Source organism: Acanthopagrus latus, chromosome 23 (genome assembly GCF_904848185.1).
Source record: "Acanthopagrus latus isolate v.2019 chromosome 23, fAcaLat1.1, whole genome shotgun sequence".
In the NCBI taxonomy this organism is placed as follows: domain Eukaryota; kingdom Metazoa; phylum Chordata; class Actinopteri; order Spariformes; family Sparidae; genus Acanthopagrus; species Acanthopagrus latus.
The window spans coordinates 15,406,170-15,426,357 of NC_051061.1; the positions used below are offsets into that span (position 1 = coordinate 15,406,170).

At 44.5% G+C, this 20,188-nt stretch overlaps 1 protein-coding gene across 1 annotated transcript in view; it reads right to left on the bottom strand.

Moving 5' to 3' along the window:
- The window catches only part of syt3 (synaptotagmin III), a 36,470-nt gene that overhangs the window by 13,196 nt on the left and 3,086 nt on the right, over positions 1-20,188 (bottom strand). The window contains exons 2-7 of the mRNA XM_037087574.1: positions 17,712-18,088; positions 15,734-16,143; positions 10,963-11,349; positions 8,210-8,318; positions 6,616-6,792; positions 905-1,031 (exon numbers count right to left, since the gene is read on the bottom strand). Of these exons, the coding sequence (XP_036943469.1) occupies positions 905-1,031; positions 6,616-6,792; positions 8,210-8,318; positions 10,963-11,349; positions 15,734-15,884 (951 nt within the window). The 5' untranslated portion in view covers positions 15,885-16,143; positions 17,712-18,088. The remainder of the gene's footprint in view (positions 1-904; positions 1,032-6,615; positions 6,793-8,209; positions 8,319-10,962; positions 11,350-15,733; positions 16,144-17,711; positions 18,089-20,188) is intronic.

Here is a 20,188-nt window from a genome sequence, read left to right on the forward strand (position 1 = left end):
TACAATACTGATTATCAACTCATGAATAATTATTTTGTTCCATCACTGATTGAAGCTAGAAAAAGGTGGCAGGATCCACCACAAAACCTAGATAGTGCACCTTTAAGGCTGCTTGTGCCGACGATCTCCTTCGTTTGGTCTCTTCCCAGAGCTCCAAAACCAAAGGTTACTGGAAATATCATGTTTTTTCTGATCAAATACCTCGATGTTAATATTTCGACATGGATGACTATTGCTACTCCCACAAAATATTAACAGGAGGAGATGTCTGGGTAAATTATAATCAGTAATGAGTGGGATGTAATCCTTAAGTGGGTCAAAGCAAGTGTGAGACCAAGTAGAACAGAAATCACTGACGCCATATTGGTCTAAAATCACAATAACAATACAATATCGATGAATTGCAGAGCCCTTGTGGTTCTGACCCTTCCTGCTTCAGATTTTCTCACATGTCTGTATCAGATATTTATGGACCAAAAAACTGAGATCTACAACTCACATTTGTGAGGCCACTGAGCACATAAATCTTGAGCTTCTCCACAGAGAATAAATTAGAAAGCGAGGAGGAAATTTTTTTTATTTTTTTTTCCAAGGGGGCTAAGGGTACATTTCCTTCCCGGTACAGAACATCCTGAAACGTACTCAAATATTGACTCAACTGTCCTCAAACACCAGAATAACACAAGAGCTGAGTAGCAGTGCCCTGTAATAGTCTGGAGCGCATTATCTTGAATAAATTATGCCCCAGATTAGATTAGATTACATTAGTGAAACTGTAATGATTCCCCCGTGGGGAGCAGGAAACTGGCAGACCTGATAATGAAACGTTTGAGGGATTTTTTTTTGTTTTCTTTCCGCGGCGTAAAGACAGTTTGAGTGAGAGAGTCGTGGGAGTGGGAGTCACCTTGGTCTGGAATTTCTTCTTCCTGTCTGGCAGTAGGTAGATCTTCACGTATGGGTCAGAGAAGCCGTTGGCATCCTTCGCTGGCAGGTCCAGAGCTTTCAGGATCTTCACCACCAGCTGCTCCGTACTGCAACACACACACACATACACACACACACACACACACACACACACACACACACACACACACACTTCCATTAGACTTTCGCGTGCTCATATAAAATGCAGGGGTCGCACAAATTTAGACAAATACTCCACAAGACCCAGACAGGATCAACCCGCCCACGCACAAACACACACCTGTGCAGGAGTTCTACGTGCATAATGGCGTGGGAGGATCCATGTCTCTGAAGCAAGGAATCACCGGAATAGCACGCGTGTGTGTTTTTAATGTGTGCGTGCGTGTGTGTGTGTTGTGTTTCACCCCTGCAGCTGTATCATGGTTCGCACTATCAGCAATGCTAAATGAACAGTAAGCACAGATGTAGAGCCACGGTGAGAGAGTGCGGCCAAACACTGAGCTCATTAATAAACCTCAGCACAGCACAGCCTCGATTCTACACTCGCTGTGGGCCACGTATACGGAGTCGTTAATGCACAGGAACACACACAAATAAACAAGGCCAGGCCGTTGTTGGCCACTCGGCTCAACCGTCACCGTCATCAACATTTAAACATACTTCTTGTGAATTTTATTCGTCCTGAGATTAATCTTAGGGATCGCAAGATAATTGATTCGGTCCAAAATGATAGAAACAACATTCTGCTGCACAATATTGTGTTAATTTGGGGGATTTTTTTTCTCTTTCCTTAAATATGAAAGAGTTGTACCTCTCGAGGGCTCAGGAGTTATTCAAATTATATAATCTGCATTCAGTAGCGAGGGGTCACGCACTAGTAGACTTTATATTGCAGGGTCACGAGCAGAATGAAAGTCAAGCATTTAACAGATTAAAAAATGTACTAAGAGACAGAGATGGGAAAAACAGAAACATTAGTTAACATTATTAATACCTTCTATCAAATATATCAAAATAAATAATGGCAGGAGAAAAAAGTCATTAATTTAAACGCTACTACTTCATGATTTAAAAAACACAAAAACACATTCTATACACGCATTTTTATTATTATCTTGATTTTTTGTCATTAACTTACCTAATTATGGGTCTGGATTTTGTTTAGCCAGATGTTGAATAGTGACAGATGGGAGCTACTCATATTCTTAATAATTAACCAATGATCGATTGTTAAAGCTGAATATCTGAGTAACAATCAATCAAAACACCTCTATGTATTGTGTTGAAGAGAAATCTACTAAAATTAGCATGCTAGCCAGCTAGCCCCCTGCTCCTGCACTAGCCATGTAAACAAGACAAACACTCGCTCACTGCACCAAGCTCCCAGTCAGGACCGTTAGCTGCATGGCTAACTAAGCTAACAGCAGGCACAGTTTGGTGTTTCTCTGTGCATCTATTTGTTTTGAGCATGAATTTGCCAGTTAGACAGTTCTAACACCTTTAAGGAAGCCGACTATAAATGAAAGAAATTGCTTAAAATTTAGACACCTATTTTTTATTTGCTTCTTATCCATGTTTTGTGTTGAAAGCCCAAATCTGAAATCCAGCTGTGAACAAAGGTGCATCACCAATACCAAAATTCACAGTCTCCAGTCTCTGGATGGATGCAGTTTAATTCAATCAATTAAAACCCTATATTTTCACTTTTATTAGTTGTGTAGAGCTGTATTTATTATTGCCATTAGCCAGTGATTTCTAATTATTTTCTCAAGTAATGTTAAGCAGCGGTAAGTGTCCATCACAGAGTCCTTGAGCCCAATGTTAAATCTTCTAATGCCCTTAAATATCTTCTTTCGACCTTCTGATGTTCCAAATCCAGAAGATAATCAGATTATTTGGCATAAAACAGGGAAAAGCAAATGTGAGTCACTGGGGTCAATAGATTTTTTGAGAATGTTAACTTACTAAATTACTTTAACAATTAATAATTCATCACAAGTGTCGCACAATATTTTTTCTTCCACTTCACCGATCAGTTAAGCAACTAATTCTTTCAGCAGTAGTAATTATAAATCAAATCTGTGTGTAAATATTTCATATTGTATGTGGCCAAACCAAATTACAGATTTAGGCTTTAAGATGCGTTTTATTGTCTCAAACTCGATGTGACAAGAATGCTTCATGATACGCTTGTGCTTTATTTTCTAGAATATTTTCTGGCATTAAAAGTGTTTACAGATGGCAAATAGAGGATAAAACAGACACACACGTGAGCACATGTAGCACACACGTCTTTACATGCTCCAGCCACAGTCATGGCTGCATGTCACGCGCCATTTATTATGTATTTAATTACCAGGAGAAGATGAAGACGGCTCGGAGGCCTTTAATCAGACCTCGTTAGACTGTGTCTCCCCGTGTTAACCAGTGTGTCAGCACTTCATTAGCTGCTTTAGGAGGGCAGCATGAACTTTGGGGCTGAGGAAGGAAGGATAAACAGGGCAAATGCCAGCAGTGACCCCGGCGGCTATAATGTCTTCTGTCCATGTGTACCAATCACAAACAAGACACGCTTTGTTGACAATACAACCGTGACCAATCCGGACACGTGTTTACCTCTGAATCACATCTAATTAAGGCAATCGGATAAACATGCCCACTCTGCGCTCACATCAAATCATGGGAGATGACATACAGGACGAACTGCTAGAGGAAATCACATTCGCAGCTCGCAGCTATTTTAATAAGAGAACCCTGACCAAAACATGTATCTAATAATCTTTGATCCAGTAGGAGTTGTGCGAGAGACACATTAGCCAGTGGCTCAGAGCGACGCTCAGACACACAATGACTGGAAATGACAGAAGGCGTGCGTACAAAAAAAACACAAAAAACAGAACCGCCCCTCTCAGCTCATGGTGAATTTGCCTGAGTTTCTTGTTGCAGGTTTTCCTGCGCTCACGCGTCTTATTACAGAGCAAGACGTGGGCTTGAACCAAAACCAAGGTTTATGCACAATCCGTGAGGCATGGTGCAGCGAGTATACCCATTACTGTTCCGGCAGAGAGGGAAATTCACAGCCTTATTCCTGGCAGACAATGCCCGAAAGCTAGCTGTTATTCCCACGGTGGAAATGTGTCAGCTTTTAATGGGATTGTCAATAGAAATGCCTTTCCCAGAGGATCTGAGGAAGATTGGCATTGTTGTTCCGACTGTTACACTCCGAACAGAGGGGTCTCACACATTAACATACCAATCCTATCACAGCTCCAGCGCTTAACGCACCTCTGCATCTGTGTATCCACACACATGCCCACAAGCCCGCCTCACAGCTACAGCTCGAGCCTTTTCTTCTCCGCTCCTCAGTCACTCTCCCTCCGAATTAATTCATTAATTCATGCCATCCTGTCCTATGTAAAGCACTTTGAAAGGTGCTACGCAAATACATGTGCGTCTGCGACTCCTTTTCGCTGAAACAATTCCCCTCCGGTGTAATGACAGGCACCCACAGCGTGACATAAATTATCTCGTGACTTTATAAATGGGAGGAAGGGGACACATGAATGGTTTCCGTCATTAACCCTCCTCTCCAGCCAACTCCCTTGCTAATTCCCTGTATCTGTAACTCAAGCTATAACACAGTCTGGTGTTATTATGTGTTGACAGGGGCTGCTGTTTAAAGTGGCTCGCCATATATAATTCATGACTCGAACGGCCTCTCGCTCCCTTTCTTTTCTGACCATCAGCACTTTCGCCGGTTGTAATGCTTCTACATGTCAGGGCTGGGCAGAAATAGGGGGCCGCCAGCTGAGCCGCAGACCGGCCGAACGAGCGGAGCTGCACGCTCGCGAGAGCCCGCAACCACCTCGACTTACGCAACCACCTCGACTTAACAGTACGCACACTCAGTGCTCACAGCATGGCGTCAAACAATTACGTGCTCAGTTCTCCAGAAGAGAATGTTCACGAGAATTGTCAAAGGGGCAAAAAATGAAAGTAACTACTGCAATCTCTGCCACACAGTACATGAAAGACACTGACGCTGCTGTATGTTTAATGACACCACTTTCCCTACTTTTAAACATGAATATTTCAGTGCGATTTTCATAAACAAACGAGACCACAGTTGAGACAACAATTAGCCTCTCTCGCATTTCATGCTAGTGGTACGCGCGGCTGCTGAAGCCCGAGACGCTCAATTTTCCACTCGAGTTATAGTTTTTTTTTTTCTATTTCGTGTCCGCCAAAGAGGATAAACACGCTGAAAGATATTTTCCCAGGGAGCACCCTCTCTCTGTTCTCTGACATGGAGAAATTCAGCAAGAACCAGCGTATGTTTGCAGCCCCCCTGACTTTATGTTTGAAGAGCTGCACACCCAACTCTACAATCAAAGTGCTGCACAAAACACATGCCTCAACGTTTCACCGGAGAGGCGAGTGGAACTCTGTGTCTGATTCATCAAACAAGCATTCGGGTCAAATTTTTTTAAGGTTAAAACTGTCCCAAATGTGCACTGCTATCACAAGCATCCACAGAGTGCAGAATTTATAATTATATATTTTTACCTCAGCTTTAAACTCTGTAAAGTACTAATTAGTAAAATGCTGGCATGCTAACACTCACGTTAAGCAATATAGTGGATAAACAAAAGTATTTTCAGCAATGTCACCATGAGCATGTTAGCATGGCTGAAAACTCTTAGTCTTGTGTTTTTTAGTCGCTTTGAGGTAGTAAAAATTAAAGAGGTTTCTCCAGGTCCACATGTATCATCTAATATAAAGCTTTTTTTACTCTGTGGTGGATTGTGGGGACTCGTCACGCTATGATTCCTGGCTGCGGCTCAATGACCTTGCATGGTGACGCGGTTTTAATCCATCCTCCATGCAGCTTCACACCTGTGCTTCTACAATGGGTTATTAGGCTGTATAGTATAGCATTCATATTTTAAACCTGGGCCCCATATTTACAGGTTTGGGTGTGTGAATGATTCATGCTAACTAAGGATTACGGAATCTGTTGCTCTAAAGGATTACACTGCAGCCACTGCAGCTGTGTCACGGCCTTCCAGCTGGGCCGATCTGCCGGACCGATTTCAGGTTTAAAAATACCAGAATTTCCCTTTAATGTTCATGTCGTGAGATGAAGCACAGTCGAGAGTCTGCATATGGTGTTTTTATGCTTTGAAAATTGGCCAGACGCTCTGTGCCGTTCCTGTGTCTGACTTCCTGTCTGGCTCTGTGCAGGTAGACACGGCTTCTGTCAAAAATAGACTTGGCACTTATTCTCCATGAGGCAGAGCCCAGAGACACTTCTGGAGCGCCTCTGAAACGTGACTTGGAGCCGCCAGCGTTATCTAGAATGGACACAATTAGCTCAGGCGACCATGTCGTGGCCGGAACAGGAAGCAAACGTGCCCAATAAATCGGAGGGTAAAATCTGACGATTCGCGTATAAAAAAGAATTGAGCAAAACATCATTCGAGCCACAGAAATCTTTTGTGTTTTAATCTATTTTGATCAAAACAGGAGGTGTGCATTTTTCCAGAAAGCAAGTCAGTGGAGCTCCCTGCAGACGCTGGTGGAGAATCAGCCTGACAATACTGTCACAGACACTTATTGAAGTTACACTTTTTACGTAAGAAGACAGTGATGGAGCAGGCAAGCTGTTTCAGCGTAAACTTGCAGACTTACTTGAAGGCGTAGCGCAGGAGGAAGCTGATCTTGCCGCAGTTGTCGCCCTGTTTACCTTCTCCCTGGTCGCCTTTGGGTCTGTAGAGCTCTGGTTTGATCTGCCCAATGCAGGTTACCTGCTCCTTCTCCTCAGCGTGGAAATCAGGACTGGAGAGCTGGTGAGTCATGGGCTTGGGTCTAAACAGACACATAAGAGCTCAGAGGGTGAATATTAAACTGAGCACAGCACACACACACACGCACAAACACACGCACACACACACACCAGGAAAAGTGTTATTCAGCAGCTTAATCACGCAGTTGAGGGTGCACGCACTGTTTTTATACACGTACGAGTTTACACACCTTTTCTGCACATGCATGCATCATAGTATGAGCATTTTACACACCAAAATGTGTGCGTGTATGCAGGTTTTTTAAAGTGCTAAAAATAGGCGATTGGCTCCACTCCCACTGCTGAGATGAGTTTCCCTTTTTCTATTTCTTTCTGGCGTGTCATGTTCGACATCACCAATGTGCCGGAAAACCGGAAGCGACAACGTTACAGTCGGTACTTTTTTATATCTTATACTTCAGTCTCTCTTTCATACTCCATGCGTTCGGGTGGCATGTTTCCATCACTGTCGGAGTTGATAAATACTGGTGACTACTGCACAGTCATTTGACCTGGAAATGAAAGCTTGTACCCTATTCCCACTGAGGCGAGAAGCCAGATGTTAGCGGGTGTCAGTGGGTTTTTAGTCCAGTGTGAAAGATGTACAAGTGTAATCAAACCAAGGCAACGTGTTTGATGGAGGTGCTTCTGGAGCAGAAAACCACAAAAAGACACTAAAGATATCTGTTACAAGACACTAAATGGCTTGCTGGTGTCTTTTCTGTTTTTGTAGAATTCACTTCGATAGCTCTCGGTTATTATCTGTTATTAGAGCCAAGGCTGCCAAACAGCCGACCGCAGTTCAAGTCACACCAGTGGACACCTGGGGATATTTACTCCATTTTTTGTAGCATCAAAAGTGGATGTTTTCCAAAGAGAACTTGCAGACATTTCAAGCTTTTTTGTGTCAACCAAAGCCAATAATTTTTCATGGGAAGTCGGAACGATCTCCATCTCTGATTGTTGCAACCAAACAACAGGTCTTTTAAGCCGACCTCTATTTTCCTAACCCCCGGCCAAGTGGTTTTTGTACCAACACCTAATCAGAGCCAAGCACAGCGTCGCGACAACAGAGAAATAGAAAATGCAACCTAAACAGACATGCAACATAAAGAAAAGTTTTGGTTTTAGCTTATCTGTGGTTTTACAGAAGCGTTCTCAGCTAACATCTATTCTGGTGATTGGATTGCCAACCAACAAGGTCTCTACCAGCGTAGTTACAAAAACATTATGTTAGAGCCTTTTTCTTAATTTCCAATCATTTGATTTTAGGTCATTTTTTCTTTTAATGACCTTCAGCTGTAGGTACAGATCCGCCTCTGCTTGTCTCTCACTGCAAAATCACACTGCCCACTGCTCCATCCAAATAAAAAATAGTAGAAAATGCATTCTGTTTTAAACCCATGTCCACATCAATGCGGCCATGAAGTCAGTACTGACCGTGAGGTGACCTGCTGCTGGGAATGAGCGTTGGGCAGGTCTTTATGGGGCTGGGCTCCAACCTCTGAGTTGGGGACATCTGGAGACGTCTGACTCAGCTTCAGAGTTCCTAACAGAGTGAGAAGACGGACAAGAAAAACAACCCTTAATGACTCACACGTCTGTTTTGCGAGAGCTATTGTGGCCTTCAAGGCTAGTGCAAAGGGGGGGTTTTGTACTGCAGGGTCGGCACCATTGATCGCATTGATTGTATTGTATTGATTTAACAGAGTGATTTAGCAGTGGAGAGAAAGGGAAGGAGTGAGCAGATGTATTTATAAAAAGCACAACATGAGGCAGCATGAAAGGCATAAACAACAGACGGATATGAAAGGAGGTACATCCAGCTGCAATAAAAGCAGCCAGCAAACATTTGACTCTGAATAATGATAAACAACCTGCACCAGCTTTGACAGCCAACGTAAATACAGAGGCACAATGAGAGCTTGTAGCAGTTACCTGAGCTGAGTCATCCAATACCCCTCTGAAATTCGCCTCTATCTTATTGTGAAAAGTGTCAATAGCTGCTTATTTGGGTTCCTGTTGAGCTTAACTGTCTGATTCCATTAATCAACGCTCCAATTAATGATTATCTTTGAAAAAATTAAAATATTAGAAAGAAAAGATTTTCCCAGTTTTTTGAGGAGCTGAAACTTCTTTATTTTTGAAGACTGACTTAAAATGATAAATACATTTGGGAAAGTAATTGAAGGTAATTTGTCGATCAGTTTCCTGTCTATCGACAAATGGCTGCAGCTCAAATTTGTGAATTCATTTTTCACATCTGAAGATTAAATCAAATGACTGTGTGTGATGTTGCCTGCAGTTACCAAACCCACACAAAATCATGAGCCAACTCGGCAGCTCCAGCGAGCTTTAAAGCTCATTGTTTTCGTTTCATGGCACGTTTGCTGCTTTGGTTCGGTTTCACTGCTCACATCAGCCGTGTGTTGAGTGGAATCAGGCAGCTGTTTTCTGCAAACACGCTCTGGTACAACTAGCTGGTGAAGGAGGACGAGCATTTAGCAGCTAAAGAGGGAAATTTTCTCAGGGGTTTTTCAGACACCAAAGCAGAGCTGACAGATTAGTTATTCTCCCCCAGGTAAAATGTCTGAAGCAACTGCATGCTTACGTAGCAACCTCAAAAGTCCAGTGTGTAGGAGTATAGTATTAATAATTATGTTTTCATCATAATCACTTAACAATGGTTGTGTTTTTGTTATCTCGGAATGAGCCTTATAGTGGAGCGGTTCCCCTTCTACAGAGATCGACATGTTTCTCCGTAAGGATGGGACAAGTCAAGATTTTATAGTGGACAGTGACATAAAACACTCAGGACAAGGTGAATTTAATGTATTGCCGCCCTTGGAGTAATCGTTAATCAAGATAATTATGAACATCCTCACATGAGCGCCTTGAAAAAAAGCTGTCCAGCTCAATAAGTGCTGTATTGATTTCCTGATTTATTTTGAAAAAGCCACAAGAGGTAGCCCACATCTTCCAGAGAGTCCAAAATCCTAAAGCCTGTCACCGTGTCTGAAGGCACAGCTTGTCAGTCGGATGTATGGAAAAACTATCAATACCAGTCTGAAGAATGAAAGAGAGACGAGGTGCAGACCAGCAGAACCAGAGGAGGGTGTCTGCCTCGCGAACCGACAGCTCCACTCTGCACTATCGTCTCAAGGATGATTTTGTGTAATTATACGAGTTTTAAGCCTATTTTGAATTGCAATTATTTTGGCTACAGTGGTTCCCAAAGTGACGGGCAGAGATATCACCGGGGTGGCACGGCAAGGCTACCGAACAACACCAAAACAAAGAAAAGGAAATATGACAAGGCATATCTTCTTCAGCTTCACCAGTACAATTGTGAGTAATGCAGAGAGACCGCAGTGTGTTGTGTGTCTTAAGATATCAGCCTCTGACGGTTTGAAGCCAAACAAGTTACAGTAAGACGCCACTTGGAGACCACACATCCTTGACACGAAGAGAAGCCTGTTGATTTCTTCAGAAAACAGAGAAAGAGGAAATACTGCTCAACTGTTCTGCAGGACAGAATAGATTTACAAAACCGCTGTTTAAGTCTGAGATGCTGTGACACTTTTAATGCTTCTTCTGTAAAGGAGACTTGTTTTCCTAACTAGCTGTATCAGTGACATGTCAAACTGATGTTGCAGCTCTGTAGAAAAAGTTTTGGGAAGTACAGGGTGAGGATAGCTATGACATGAAATCTTTATATTGTGCCATGCCTATTGCAACGCCATGATACCATGGTAGCCCCCATAGCATCTTTCCATTTTCAGCGTACCGTAGGGGATGGCGAGACGAGAGGTTATGTGGATGCTATGAAATCCTACACATCGGATGTTTAAAAGGCGATTCTGTGTCTCAGCAGTATGTCGCTTAGATTAATAAACAAATTAATCTCAAGTGAAAATACAGCTGTAATAGTGATTAGTGAACCTCGGCCAGAAAGATGAAAAACTAATATTCCTTGAATGTAGCACAACTGAAACGAACCCCTATTTATATATATGTATATACAATCATGATCGGCATTCATCCCACTGTTGCTGCACTGATGAATGACTCTCACTGTATGTAGGTAACTGTATTAAGTTCGGTGTTCTGTAGGTATATCAAAATGAGAAGTTATCGACTGAGGCATCAAATTACTGGGATTAAGAGTTGACTGTGAGGCCACTCTCTCTCACCGGCATTGTTGGGGTAGGAGTCCATATCCAGGTACGAGTGCTCCTGGGTCTCGTGTGGTCCCCCAACCACACCCCCGACCTCCCCCCTCTCCAGCCCCACCAGGTCAGAGAAGTGGGGATGGTGCTGGCCCAAGGAGGGGTAGAGCGAGGACGAGGACTGGCCCTCCTTCCTCTGCAGCAGTGGCGGCAGGAGCGACGAGCCGCCGGTGCCTCCGAGGCTTCCGACGCCGGCGCTTCCTGGCAGCAACCCCGATGTCAGGCTCAGGCCTCCGCCCTCCTTGTCCCGCCATGGCAGCCAGCAGAGCTTCCAGGAGACAAAGAGGGAGACGGAGAGGAGGACGATGCCACAGAATGTCACGATGACGGACAGCAGACTGACAGAGATCTCTACGGGGGACCAGAGAGAGACGGGAGGGGAGGGTGAAGAAGGTAGAGAGATGAGAAACAGAAGCTTCGACAGTGAGAAGAAAAAAACATCTACAGCGATGTCTTTATGCAATGTCATCGAGCATTTCCTCATGGTTATTAGCTTTTTAATCTGTGAAGGCTCAAGGACTGTGTCTGAGGGGGTGGGTGGGGGTGTGGATCTGGGGGGGGATAGAGGATGTGCGTGTCGGGGATGGTGGAGTATGACTCATCCGGATGAAAAAGTGTACAAATAAAAGGAAAGCACAGTTTCAGCACCGGACTGTCGGACAGCTCCAGCAGCAGCCAACGTCAAAGAGAGAAGAAATAGAGGAGAGTCGACATCGGCTCCAGAACTGGGAAACTTTTGTAGTTTTATTTAGACTCGCACAAGCGCACGTGTCGGAGCCTATGATACAACAAAGTCATGATGAATTCATAAATTTGTAAATAAATAACCCATGAATATTTATAACAAATAGACTAAATATACGATGAATATTTATAATTATCCCAGTCCATTTGAAGTCTCTTTTATAAATAGCGTGTTTCCAGTCTGATGACTGTCTTGACAAAAGGACCAATCAGAGCCCAAAATGAACTATAGGCCCAGAGCTCTGAACATGAATATTAATGGGGCTGTAAGTAGACCAAGAAGACTCATTACGACACAGTGTGAAGATTTTGCTAACCGCGTATGCTTCCCCACCTTGCAGCATCTAACTGGAATGTTTGCCTCTCGCCATCTTGGACTCCAGCCAGACCAGAGGGCCACCAATTAACAATCCTTCCTGTCTGCGGGCAGGCCAAACATCACCTTTGTGTAGAGCAGCGCCAGAGGAAAATGTTGCCCAAACCCCCTCCCCGCCACCCCCTCCCCGACAACCACCACCAGATCCACACACAGGCCTGCTTTTTCTTTAACCACGTCTTCCTTTAATTTGCTTCCATTCAATGTGTCTTTATGGGCATGACAAAGACATAGACACTGTTAAATCACACAAAAGAGAATGCAATTTTATCTGTAACAGGCTGGCAACAAGACTGCGCGCAAATGAGTGAAAACAAGACAACAGCAGCCAATCCTCCAGCCCTGGGGTACATCTTCTGGAATTCAGTTCGCCTTCTCTCTCCACCCGCCCTCCCTCGTTCTCTCTCCCTTTCTCCTCTATATAATCCCCTCAAACACCCCTCATTCCTCGCTGTCATTTCTTTTCCCATGCTGTCTGCCTCTGCACGCTTTGACTTTATTCCTCTCCTCAGCAACTGTCTCTTTGTTCGTCACCCCTACCTTCTCTACACCCTCCCCTCTGCCGCCTCTCCTTCCTCGCTCGCTCACTCTTTGGTGAATTATTCATCAGTCTGTGTATGTCATTAATCAGCACTTGTTCAAAAGATATGATTGGGGGACCGCGGAGGTGGGGGATGGGCGCGGGGGACATCGATCCGTCTCAGCGGAGAACACGACGGGGTGGGAATTGACGAACAAGGGATGGAGCGGCAGAAAAATGAGGAAGGGAGAGCAACGTGACGATGGAAATCTGGAGACGGGAGCGCAGTGATGGAGCATGAGCAGAGGAAAAGAGGGCAAGGGAAGGTAGGAAGAGATCAAGAAAGAGAGAGAGGCAGTAGTGATGAAGGAGATATGGGGTGATAGGAAAAACGATCCAAACCACAGAATGGCCGGCAGGGCTGGGATAGACAGGGAGAGGGGCGAAAACAAATTGGTGCACATGTTGAAACAGACATATCAGCTGACTGGGTTTATTCCCCCTTTTCATTCCCTCGGAGAAGGAGGAGGAGGAAGTGAGGGAGGGAGGGAGCAGGGTTTGATAGAGTCGATGCAACTACCGCGTCATGTGTGAAAAGAGTCGAAAACCAAAGCAGCACCGGTTGAGGGAGAAGGAGCCCGGGAACGGAGAGAAGGAGGAAAACAAGCTGACAATGATTTAGAGCGAAACCTAAGGAGGGGAGGGGTTTAAGGATAAGAAAGGTTAATGTATTGATCTAGATGAGGAAAAACAAAGCAAGGAGGCAGAGGAGTAGGTTGTGTGTGGTTGGGAGATCAGGGTGCGCTGATAAGACACGGCTGTGATCAAACGTGCACTGGGACTGTCAGGGCCAAACCACTCTCCTCCATTTGTCTCTCTTTAGGGCAGTGGCTGTACCTTCCTGGAGTCTGATCCTGCCACAGATCCATCGCTAATCCGCAACGCATAATAAAAGAAAGTCAGCGGGCAGGTAGGTGGGCGGGTAGGAGGCCACAGAAGTGTAGCGTGAAGCGGGACTGAGACTCCTTGTCAATCAGCGACTGATGCAAGCCCGCTGGGACTCCTACATCGCTCCACATCAAACACATCTCTGCTGCTTACACAAGCCATTCGCTGACAGCTTTCAGCGGTCGCGGTCCTCGGAGGGCTCGGAGACTTCCGTCAGCAAACACCGAAAAATCACAGCTGGTAAGCGAAGGAGGGGGGCCAACGCCTAAAACCACGGCGTGACATTTCTTCACAGAGCCGTCCAAATCTCCAGAGGCAACATGCAGCCAATCCAGGCTAATCTACACTGAGCCACAGATATCCATTCCACGCTAATCTGCATAACAGCGCATCGCACTTCCAAACGCTTCAATGAGAACCCACACACAATACTCCGCACACAATACACTCCGGGGTGCAGCGTGGAGGCACCTACTCAGTTTAGTAGAAAAAAAAACACATTCATTTGTAATCCAGCTCCAAGATAACAAATGTAGAAATCTGTGGAGACGCTTTTGGGGCTCGTGAAAGGAAACGGGATGGACTTGTACCGTTCAAACTTGCAGATGAATAATTCATGCTTTGTGGTCCTGAGTACGCCATACCTCTAACTACCTTTAAACATAAGCACTCCTCTTAACATTCACCAACATGTCCCGCTGCTGTGGGTGTCTGCGATTGACAACGCAAATTGAAGCTTGCCATAGACTGACTGATAGCACTTTCATGACAAAACACACCATATTTGAAGCATCAGATCGAGGTTTTTGTTCTTGTCAGGGTGTTAAAGTTCGATTCAACCCATAAAGGGGTACGAAAAATATTCAATGAATTCCTTTTGAGCAAGTGATGAGTGCCACGAAGCAATTCCCCAAATCTTTTTCAATATCAAAGGCTCGCCCCCATGTAGGCTTGAAAGGTGTCTGTTGAGTTCGTATTTCACAGAGAACGGCAGCGATGGTCTAAAAGCCAAGCCACTTTTTTAAATTATGGAAAAGAGTGATAGTATGGATGGATGAGGGGGTTTATTCTACAGGAGATGTTTGAGAGGCCTCAGTGGATGTTTGAACGCTTCTGCCACTATTAACATTGGAGTACGTTTGAGCTGATATTCTGTGTGTTAAGAAGTAAAATATCAACACGTACGAGCCACCGTTCAAATCAACACAAGGGTAAGACTTTGATATTAGGAGGGCACCTTTTGGGCGAAGTATTGCTTTCAGGCAGGACGGCAGTATTGGTATGACTAGTCGATGAAATGTTGTGCTGACATTCATGCTCCCCTCGGGATGAATTGTAATCACTATGGGATCCCCTTAGTGCCATCATCACATCAAAACACTTTGGTTTATGACTAAATAGCTGCAAAACTGACTACAACCAACTCTAGCCTCAGCTGTACAAATGTTAGCATGCTAGCACACTCATGCAGGATGGTCAACTTAGTAAATCTTACAAAAGCTCTGCCACAAGCATACCTGAACTGCTGTCAGTGCTAGCAAGTAATCACAGTTTTGTGAAACTCTTGCAAGATCTGTACATGTTGTTTCTTTACTGTGACAAAGCGGTGGTGTGACCTGGTTAGGTTTAGGCAATAAAACACTTTATATGGCTTCAGGAAAGATCATAAATTTACAAGATTTCCGAGATTTTTTCGCAGGTTTGGGGTTATCATCTTGACACGATCCTGGCTGCCCATCAAACACAGGTTTCGATTTCATGATACTCTTCTATTTGTTTGAAAACTATATGTGGACATTTCATAACTTCTCTGTTCTTACTCCAACTCTTGTACTCCTAGATCCAAACTAATCCACAAGGCTAGCGGGTAAGGGGAGACCGTGCCTTTGTGGTGGCAGCTCCCATGCTCTGAAATCGCCCCCAGTTTAAATCAAATGTTCTCTCTCCGCTGACATTTTTAAGACAAAACTCAAAGCGTACATGTTTTCGGTGCCTGCTGAAAGCCCTCGGCGTGATTGTGCGCTCCTTATTTTGAATTCTTTCAGAGTAAACACAAGAAAAGCCTCCTATATACTTGTATCACTTTTAAAAAATCTTGACAAAGGCAAGCCTTCTCAAAATGATTCATGTGGAGCTGAGTCAGTTACCTTGGTCCAGCTGTCTGTTACGACCTGTCAGCAGGTAGCTGAACTCCTTGCAGCGTTCACTCTGGCTGTAGCCTCTCGGGGAGTTGAAGCATAGCTCCTCCACCAACACCAGCGCCTTCTTACACAGGTCTTCATCCCAGTCCCCCGACATCCTCCAATCCGCATCGCACTCTCACCAGCAGTCAGCCAATGACAGTCCAGCCCTCACCGCCCTCACCTATCGGACGGCGCTCAGGTAAGTAGATTGTTGGCCCGTCCACCTTTCACAAGGAGGAGGCAGAGGAAGCGGAGGGGGCTGCGTCAATAAAGGAACAACGGGAGGGGGTCTGCAGGGTGTCTTGGTCTGGATCACAGAGACCAGCCTGATGTGCCCATGTGTGACTGAGCGACACCCACCCCTCTCACTTTCCCTGGAAGAGATAAAAGGGAGAGAAACTGGCATCGTGAGTGTGAGGACATAAAAGTGTACAAATCAAGTTTTTTGGCAGATTGGTCACCTTAACCATTAAGTGAGAAGACCGATGCCAAAACCATCAGTGTGTCCCTGATAGATCATTGGCGCCGCTGCTAAATCATATTACTTTAGCGCACACGATGAAGAGTGATACTAGGCAACTGGCATCGTGTATGTGAAGTCAGAAAAGTTCATCCTGTTGCAAGTACATCACTGTGCTTAAATTCAGCAGATTCGTGGCAAGATTGGCAACGTTTACCGCTGAGGTTCACTCATCTTAAGCAAAAACACGTTGTCTTACATACCGCTTGTCTAAGTATTAGTCACTGGTGAGCCCTCTGCTGCGACCACAAACCACAAACCTCACCACTGGTAATTTTACATTTTCTTTTGTTTTGGTCGAAAATATCACACATCTCTGTGGGTAATCCTAATTTACCAGAGTGTAACGTCTGGCACGGCGAATTGTTGTGCCCTTACTTAAACACTACAACTTACTCAAACACTACACTACAAACGCTTTGTGGAGCACAAATTAATTTTCCATTTACATTCATTGTATAGGTCTGGCAGCAGAAGGCTCCAGGGTAAATAACAGCCTGTGTGTGGCTATAAGACCTATACCAGTTAGTTAATAAGCCTTAACCTACCCCTTGAGGTACTTTGGACCTGAATTAAAAAGCTACAGAGAGTTCCAAATGGTGTTGAGTTTAGTGTTGAAATACTTTTGCATTGCTTTTCATTCAGTTCCATGCAGATATCAAGAGGATCCCTTGATAGAAATTTGATATATGACATGAATTTGACCCAGAAAATTGTAGCTTTGCCTCTTTATTTGGGAAGGAGGAGGAGGTAAATGATGGGTACGTTTGCATGGCTGAAATTATATAAAACAAACTTGGCTTCAGTGACTGTAATGAGCTAATATTCTATTTTGTAAAATGTATAACTGGACGCACCATGCACAGCACTAAAAGCCCAAATTTTGAGTTCCTTTTACTTAAATGTCAATCTTCAGACTCCAATTCATAATTCCAAACGGTTGAGTGCTCACTCAGCAGGGTGCCCATTTCATTTCAGGGAGCTTCTTTTGTCAGCAATCTTGCGGTGATTCAAGGAGGATTCTGGTGTCGAAAATTGACCAGTGGGTTAGTCATCCTGAAAATCTGCATAGTAAAACACTCCTTACTACAATTACAGAGCAATCTAGATAATTATGAGCTCTCTTTGTTTCGAGTCCCTAAAACACAAATATGCTGAAGGAACTACAGCACCGTGAGGGTGACGGAGAGACTGAGCACTGGCTTCTCTTTTATTTGTAATGATAGGTTAGATTCAGCCAAATGACTCAACGCGTTCAATCTATCGCCTGGAGGATTCATCAACTACCTTAGATTCAGCTCCACATTTTGCTACGCCGATCCATTTAAATGAAGCAAAAAAAAAAAACAAAAAAAAAATCCAAATTAAAGCATCTAATTGGCTTTCATAATGTCATGAAGCCATTGGGTTTGTGTGTTTTACCTTTATTGAGGTGGACTCTCGACGTTCTGGGCCATGTTGAATTTGCAAGCGTGAGCGGAGACACTCTACATGTATAATTGTCCTTACAAACAGATTTGGCTGAGGAAAGTGGAGTTATGCCTGCAGTGCGTGCATAACCTTTAGCTCGTTATTTTCCTGATGCTTCCAAGACCAGAAACTGGAGCCTGCAGACAAATGTTGTTTTTTTTTTCTTTTTGTCTCCGCTGTAAGTTTGGAACACAGTTGAGCTCTTAGTCATCCAGCGCCAACAATAAACGGTGGGATGCGTCTGTTTCCGCGCTCACTCCAACACATCCGCATGGACTAGAAGCCACCGTCAGATTTGAGGAGACTCTTTGGAAGCTCTCCTACATCACCTGAAAGACAACGAATCACTCAATTAATAACGTGACCTTACACAACAAGAGGTACACTGATGGAGTGACGAGAACACACAAAGGTTTTGAGGACTACAAAATCTCCTAAAACATCAGATGGAGGTATAATTAGATGTGTTAAGTCTGACTGTTTCATGTGTTCGCTCCTTGTCCTTTCATCCGAGAGAAACTAGACTTCCTCTGCACACCGTCTTTATTTTTGAACTCATTCTGTCTAAATAAAAGCAGGTCAATGCCCAAACTCCAGTTTCACAGAGTCTGCGAGTCTCCGGGGACCACTGACTGAGGAGAATGTATGCAAAGTTGTGTCTAATAATACAGAAATAAGAAAGAAAAAAAAACTACCTGGCATTGAGTGTGTCTCGCCAAAAATCTTGTAAAAGCAGAGCAGGCTGGGCTGGAAAATAAATCACTGGCTAAACAATGTTCATGGTGAGAGGTCAGCTCACTTTTTCTGTCCTTGTGAAGTGGCGGACCTATTTCTCAAGCCAGGTGCCTACTTGGACAGAGGAAGGACTATTGATCATTTGATGTATGTTGTTCTGTAAAATGTCAACGTCAGTCTTTGTGTATTGAGTGGCGCCTCCCTAGCAAAGTGCTCCTTATGTGTCCATCTGTCTCCTGCCCATCAATCAATCATGGCATTAGGCAAAGACATATCTCACTCCGAACAAGATCAGAAACGAGAAATGCTTCCACTCGCTCGCGTTCCGAGTCTCCCCTTGAAGACAGGAACACACTTTTCCTCTCTCGTTCGCCCTCTGTCTCTGTCTCTTTTGAGGAGATGATTGTCACATTAGGATAGTCTGTCAGTCTGAAGGAAACTCAGATAATGCGGAGTCTATTTATCTGTCCATCTCCGGCTCGGCCTATTGTGGAAAGGACTCCAAAATTAGCGAATCAAAACGCCATCCCGACCCAAAGTCGTGCACCAGCCCTCCTCTTGCCCCCCGCCACTCTCTCCCATTAAGATAGTAAATCTGTCTGAGTGACTTTAAAACCCGGGATATCTCAATCTGAGGAATGGCTGTCTGGCACAAAACTGGCCGCCTCAAATGCCAGTGAGAGCATCAGGAGGGAGGGAGAGGCGAAGAAGAAATGGAGGAGACAGACGGATGGAAAGAGCGATTGTGTAGCGAGAGGGAGACGGAGAGAGGGAGGGATAAAAGAGATGCTGACATTAAATTGGTGGCGAGACAGATAAAGAGGGAGGGGAAAAAAATGGAGCAGAGAAGGGCAGAAGAAAAAAAAATACATAGGAAGCTGGCGGCAAGGGTGACACAGCAACAATGGTAATCAAGGGCTTGGGGACGCAATTTACTACAAGCAAAATATTTGCAGGGCCTTGTTATTCACGGATACACGCGCCTTCGACGAATCATTTCTCTCTGATTGTGCCATGCCCAGAAACGCACATTCCCACTGTAGTGAACAGAGCAACACTAAACCTCCCACAGACGCTCCATTGACTGCTGTTCTGCCTGGGATCAATACTCTCAGGGAACGGATACACCACAACACAGACCAGTCGACCAGTAAGGTCACTGTCCGATTGGACAGAGGAGACAGGACGGCATGCAAGGTCACAGCCTAATCACGCGACGGAGAGGGGAGAAGGATCCGTATACGGAGGTCTTATCCAATCAAGAATAAAAAAGGAAAACCGGAGGAAATCGGGGTGCAATCATGGGAGAAGCTGTCGGATCAGATAACGAGTTAGATCTGGGGAACAAAGGCCAGTTTGACCAGAAAGTAGGACCAGTTAATAGACGGCTACAAGTTCAACAGCTCAACAGCTGTCCTTGACCGTGAGCCCCCTCGGCTGCCCCCCTCCTGCTAATCACTAAAGATAAGAGCATCAGCTAAACGCCTCATTTTTAATGACTCAGTCCAGCCGTTACATCCTCAATCTAGCTTATAGGCGATGAAGCAGATGAGGCGTTTATGTTTGTATCCCCTCATAATGAAGGGATCATTCTCGTATTTGCACAGAAGGGGACAGATTCGGAGCCGCCCTCAGGTGGCTGGAGAGCCAGTGAAGAAGAAGAAGAAGAAGAACCCGGCAAATCCAATACAAAT